Source organism: Patiria miniata, unplaced genomic scaffold, assembly GCF_015706575.1.
Source record: "Patiria miniata isolate m_02_andy unplaced genomic scaffold, ASM1570657v1 HiC_scaffold_28, whole genome shotgun sequence".
Lineage (NCBI taxonomy): Eukaryota > Metazoa > Echinodermata > Asteroidea > Valvatida > Asterinidae > Patiria > Patiria miniata.
In genome coordinates this window covers 2,526,058-2,532,170 of record NW_024037067.1, presented here as the reverse complement: position 1 = coordinate 2,532,170, position 6,113 = coordinate 2,526,058, and the positions used below count along the sequence as shown (strand labels likewise).

At 46.8% G+C, this 6,113-nt stretch overlaps 1 protein-coding gene across 1 annotated transcript; it reads right to left on the bottom strand.

Moving 5' to 3' along the window:
- Nucleotides 1-1,028: 1,028 nt before the first annotated feature.
- LOC119735050 lies at nt 1,029-2,168 on the bottom strand. The gene has a single exon (XM_038208741.1). The coding sequence runs from the start codon at nt 2,166-2,168 to the stop codon at nt 1,029-1,031; it is 1,140 nt and encodes a 379-aa protein (XP_038064669.1).
- Nucleotides 2,169-6,113: the final 3,945 nt, after the last annotated feature.

The window sequence follows — 6,113 nt, the reverse complement described above, 5'->3', positions numbered from 1 at the left end:
CAGCTTTTTCGGCAACTGGATTCTTGTTGATATTCTTGATGCGGCTAATTTCAATGGTCAACCTGTGCTGCTGCAGGAGCTCATCAGTCACAAGGGACTTGAAGCCTGGTACTGGCATAACTCAATGCAAAGGGTAATAATTGCGTCCCGAAGGTTGGTGTGTCGTTCATCCTCTATGAAGCATGTGGCTGTGAAAGACGTGACACTCTCACTGATAACGTCGGCCGCGAAGGATATGTCGACAGCATCTGGTGGATCTTCAGTGGTTTGAGGCTTTACGGTAGTGGGGGCATTGCGGAGAGCAGCGCATTGGTGGCAACTAGATGAAATTTTCTCAATGGACTTGTCCATGTCGAGGGCGTAGAAGTAACGATGGACAATGCACTTGAGTTGGTGGCATGATGGATGGTTGAGCTGGATGTGAAGGGCAGTGAGGAGGCCATCCAAAACCTGTCATGGGACTACAATGCACTCCTGTGTGGGAGCAAGTGGCTCATCTCTGCAAACGATCAGGAGCCCATCTTTGGCGATGGTGGCGACGTTGAGGTATCGTTTGACATCTTTGGCATTGGTGACCTTTTTGGAGGGACGAGTGCCTTGCAGAAGATAAGCATGCATACGGCGCAAATCTGTGCACTCTGCCTGCAAGTTTGCCCAGGCTGATCGACTGGTGAATGGCAGCTTCACCTTGCCTAAGCGACAATGTCCTGTGTAGAGATGAGCTGGACGATGGAATCCTCTGTATGCTTCATGAACGAGCAGATTTGGCAAGCAAAGTCAGTGCACTCTGGGGCATTTCGACTGGCAAAGTCTGATGGGATATTTGCTGACCCTACGAGATGGCGGACTGTGGCTTGAAAGCGGCTGACAGTCGACAGAAATGTAGATACACGGGGGCTGGTGGAAAATTCCCCATGGCATATAAGCTGGAACACAGGGTTTGCTGTCGGTGAGGATGGATGTTTTGTGTGTAGCCTGAGTGATGTATGGGGTGAAGTGCTTAGTGGCAGCAGCAATTGACAGGGCCTCTACTTCACACGGGAGCCAAGTTGGCCCACGGAGTTTGGCACTGAAGAAGCCGGCAAGGAGCAGCGTACCATGGCGTGTGACATACATAGTTGCACCAATGCCATGATTCTTGACAGCTCCATCTGTGACAATCCATAACTGGTCATCTGGGCGAGGTAAAGTGACCGTACGAGCTTTAGAGAGGGAACCCTGAGCATTGGAGAAGGCGGTGCGAGTGTCGTCAGTCCATTGAAGGTGATCAACCGATCTAGGGGTGATATGATGGAGGCACAGTTAGGAAGGACGTAGGCAAGGACTTTGTATGCCCCGATGAAAGAACGCAGGCCTGCGACTTTCTCAGGGATGGAGCATGATGCAAGGGTTGCGACGCGATGAGGACTCCCACGGAGTGTTCCCAGTGACCAAACCCATCCGAGTATGGTGGTCGTCTTTGGGCAGATGACAGTCTTTTTGGCAGAGAGGGGAAGATCGCATTTGTACAGGGTATGCAGGACCCGCCTCCAATTATGTAACAGCTCATTGTGAGTGTTGCCACCACAATACAGATCATCTGCGATCTTGGCTACAATGCCCTCCTTCAGCTGGTCACCCAGCACGCGGCAAATAAGCTCTTCAAGTGCAGTTTCTGAGCCCGGCATGCCCATTGCTGACCTGGTGTAGACACGAACTCCGCAGAAAGGGGTGGCTACTCCGCAGTACTTCATGGAGTCGCGGGATAGGGGGATTTGGTACAAGACGTTGGTGAGGTCAGTGGCAATAATGTGTTTCCACTGTGCGATTTGTTGCAGGGTGGAGTTGACATCAGGCATGAGGGCAGGCTGTGGCTTGCTATAGCGGCCAACATTGGCAAAGGCCGTGACTAATCGAAAGCCACCATTTGACTTCTTGATGAGAAAGGAGGGGTTGAGGTATTCGACTGTGATGCCTACTTCTTCTGGACGTGCAAAGACACCCTTTTGTTCAAGATCGTCAAATTTGTGTTGAAGCTCCTGCAGTTTGTCCTTTGAATACTGTGGGGGCTGGACGGGTCCCATGTTGATGACAGCTTCAAAGTGTCCAGCACTGCCATTATAACTATTGAATACCGGGTTGAAGACCTCATCAAACTCCTGGTTGAGGGACTGGAAAGCAGCTTTCATTTCGTTAGGAAGTATGTTGTCTGGGTCAAGGGAGACTAGTTTGGGTGTGGGGCCGGCCGGGGCAGTTGCTTTTCTGGTCAGCTCTGGCTGGTACCGCGCTCACTTGTTTTGTCGTGGGGTGGGGTAGGTATGAACACAGGGCGGACTTGACAGAAGTGTTCATGTCATTTCAGTACACGTGGCTCCGTAGTCAAGTTAGGAATGCGGATCTTCCCTGCCATGCTGTCAATTATGTCCGGGGGAGGCCAGAGTTGAGCAGGGTCAGCCATATTGGTGCTAGGGGAATCAGTGCGGGGCTCAAGGGCGAAAGTGCTGTCCGATGACGATATGTCCTTGGGGAGTTGTACCTCAATGAATTCTCCTGGCCAGGCAGTGGTGGAGCTGGCAGGGGCACGAAGTACATGTGCACGGCGGACGCTATGAGGCCTGCGTTGGTCCGTTAGTGAGCCGTAGAGGAAGGTGGTTCCATCTGCGAGGGAGATGAGGCGCTTGGCTGGTCGAACGGCCAAATCATTTGTCTCCATAAAAGGTGTACCACCAAGTGCACCGACATCGAGGTTCCGTCCGCTAGGGCTTCGAAGCAGAACTCGCGGCCATCACGAGAGAGTGTGAGGCGTGTCTCGCCCATTACTGTGAGTGGGGATGAACCATCTGCTTGATGTGCAGACTGGGAGCTTTCCTTTATTGTAGCCCCTAGGCGCTTTGCAGTGGAGGCACGGATCATGTTTCCTGTGGCTCCACTATTGATGGTTATGCGGATGGTGTGATGTCCAAGTACAGGGAATGTCGTGTCTGGACTCTGAAGGCGGAGGGATTGTCCCTCTTGTTCGTGTCAGGGCTCTCCTCATCCTCATTGACTACTTGGGGCTCATCTTCTGGGCTGTTGTCCAGGATGTTGGCGATTTGACGGGCTTTCAGGATAAAGCGTCGGTCCTGCTCGGGGAGGTGAGGGCACTCGCTCAGGAAGTGATTTGAACTGTTCCGTCCAACCTGTTTGCAGATGGGGCATGACTTTTGGGAACGAGAGGGGCGTCGTTGTGAATGACCTAGTTCGGACCTGGGTTGCGAGCCGAAAGACGGGCGTGAAGGGGGAGGGCGTGAGGTTGCTGTACGATCGGAGGTATGAACTTCCTCCAGGAGCGAGTCAAGGGCTTGTGATATCTCAGGCTTGATGGAGGCGAGTGTGCGTGACCGGAGCTCTGTACCGTATCGCTGCTTCACTAACTTTGGCAGACTGGTATGTATCAGACGCAACCATGTTAGGACGATAAAGTTCTCTAGGGAGGGAGACAGTTCCTCATCCTCAGTAACTGGCTGGCCATGATGGGAAATTCCGCTGTCCGAGCGAAGTAAATTGTCCTCTGCAAATGCCACGAGGCGCTGATACAGGTCTTCTGGTCGCTCATCTGGGCAGAGGTGGATGTCAGAAAAGTCAATAAAGTGGGCGCCAGTTGATTGAAAGCCAAAGTGTAGGCGTATGACTTGCCATATGGTCTGTACTGAGGTTGAGTTCTTCATAATGGTATTTCTGGATATCACGGGGCAATAATTGGCGATTTGCCCCAACATTAGCTCAAGCATAGTTACTTTTTGCTAAGCAGTTTTGCATTTGTCCACTGGGACTGTGTCATTGTCATCCTGGAAACCTCGTAGGGAGGCCGTTTTAATTTTCTTCCCCCACTGACAGCCCTCCACTAAGAATGGAGCAAAGTTGGAATCAAGTGAGAGTGTATATTGAAGGTTTTGCTGCCAGTTCTTCAAAGTGTTTACTGTTTCTACCTTGCTCAAGCACCACTGCTTCGGTGCGCGGTGCGTGGATGCCATAGTGCACTCCGAAAATAACCACTGGATGACAAGACGATGTACTCAATTGTATGTATAACTGTACAGTCATTCATCGTGTACGTGAATGGCTATGTACCGTATGTGTCCGGTTTGTCCGAGGTTTGAAGCACTTTTTCCACACTTTCTACGGTGAAGATTCGTCTCAAAACACTGCCACCACGCCAGTAGGGACAAGAGTTCAATCCAACACACACAATAACCGCAACTGTAATCAACTTATCGGGCATAATGGGAGACTTTAATGAACAAAGGCTAGAACGCACATTGAGCGATAAACGATAGAACGAAGACCAAAAAGGTCGAAGGTCACGAACCCAAGAGGGCGTAATCATTACTACTGGCGGTGACGTCACTTCAATTTTCATCTATAACACATCCCAGTCTAGATACAGACCAACTTTCAACCAAATCGGACCTGTAGTTCTGTAGATATAGGTCTTTAAAATCTGCACTTTTAATGTGACGTCACATGTCACGTGATGACGTCATCGTGACGTCACTTCATTTTCATCTGTAACACTTCCCGGTTGAGGTACATACCAAGTTTTAACCCAATTGGACTTGCAGTTCTGGAGATAAAGGCCTTCAAAATACATGTATGTTTATTTTATATGACGTCATATGTCACGTGATAACGTCATCATGACGTTAAGTTAATTTTCATCTATAAGACATCTCAGTCTAGGTACATACCAACTTTCAACCCAATATGACCTGTAGTTCTGGAGATATAGCCCAATCTGTCAGATCTAGCCGAATTCTGCTAGAAAATGGTCACAATAGAAAAATCGCATATTATGTGACGTCACGTGACTCGTGATGACGTAATGATGACGTCAATGTTCGTCACACAACTTCAGATGCTGGTCTAAGTGTGTGCCAAGTATGAAGTCAATCGGATTGATTTTATTGCCCAAAGTGCCTTCTCTGTAAAAATGTGTACAAATGCTATGAGGAATGGCTGAAAAAAAAACAAGAAAAAAAACAAGAAAAAAAAAACTAGATTTATGTCAAGTATGTTTGTGGACAAACATAGGGCTGTTTCGGTAACTTTTTGTGACATGTGACAAGTAAAGTTTCAAGTACATGTAAACATTCCATCAAGGAAGGAGTTCTGTTTATAATAAAATGCATGCATATAATGTCATATGTGATTACATTCTCATAGGGCTTTGAATTATGACGTCACATGTCACGTGATGACGTCATGATGACGTCACATCAATTAACATCTATAACACATTCCGGTCTAGGTACATACTAAGTTTAAACACAATCACACTTGTAGTTCTGTAGATATTGGCCTTCAAAATGTGCAATTTTGATATGACGTCACATATCACGTGATGACGTCATCGTGACATCACTTCAATGTTTATCTATAACACATCCCAGTTTAGGTACATACCAAGTTTCAACCCAATCAGACTTGTACGTAGTTCTGTAGATATTGGCCTTTTAAAAATATGCACATTTAATATGACGTCACATGTCACGTGATAACGTCATCGTGACGTCACTTAAATTTTCATCTATAACACATCCCGGTTTAGATACATACCAAGTTTCAACCCAATCGGACCTGTAGTTATGGAGATATAGGCCTTCAAATTATTTCATTTTCATTTTAATTTGTTAAAAAACTGAATTGCAATGGATTTAACAAAATAATAAACTATTTAACACCAAATCAACAAATTATTTGACAACAATCACCATTACAATTTACACACACAAACAAAAACATTAAAACATGAACAATGACTTTTACAGATCAGCATACAAAGCATACTGTTAAAAACATGTCCATTGCAATTTACATATCGAAAAATTAAAATTATTGTGACCTAAGAATTTCAATCCCATATAACCTTGAAGATTTCAATCCCTTATAAAAATGTGGCATGATGTAAATGAGGCCCCCTAATTTATAGATCTCTTTTTGTACATTAAACAAATTTAACCAACAGGTCTCCTTCACACTTAAAGTTAAATATTTGCTCTACCCTGGTAACCCCTACTTGAAAGTGGACTGACCCCTGAGCCCAGAGGGTGCAGCGGTTGGGGTGGTGTGGCCTAACATGCCTTGGTGCTATTTTC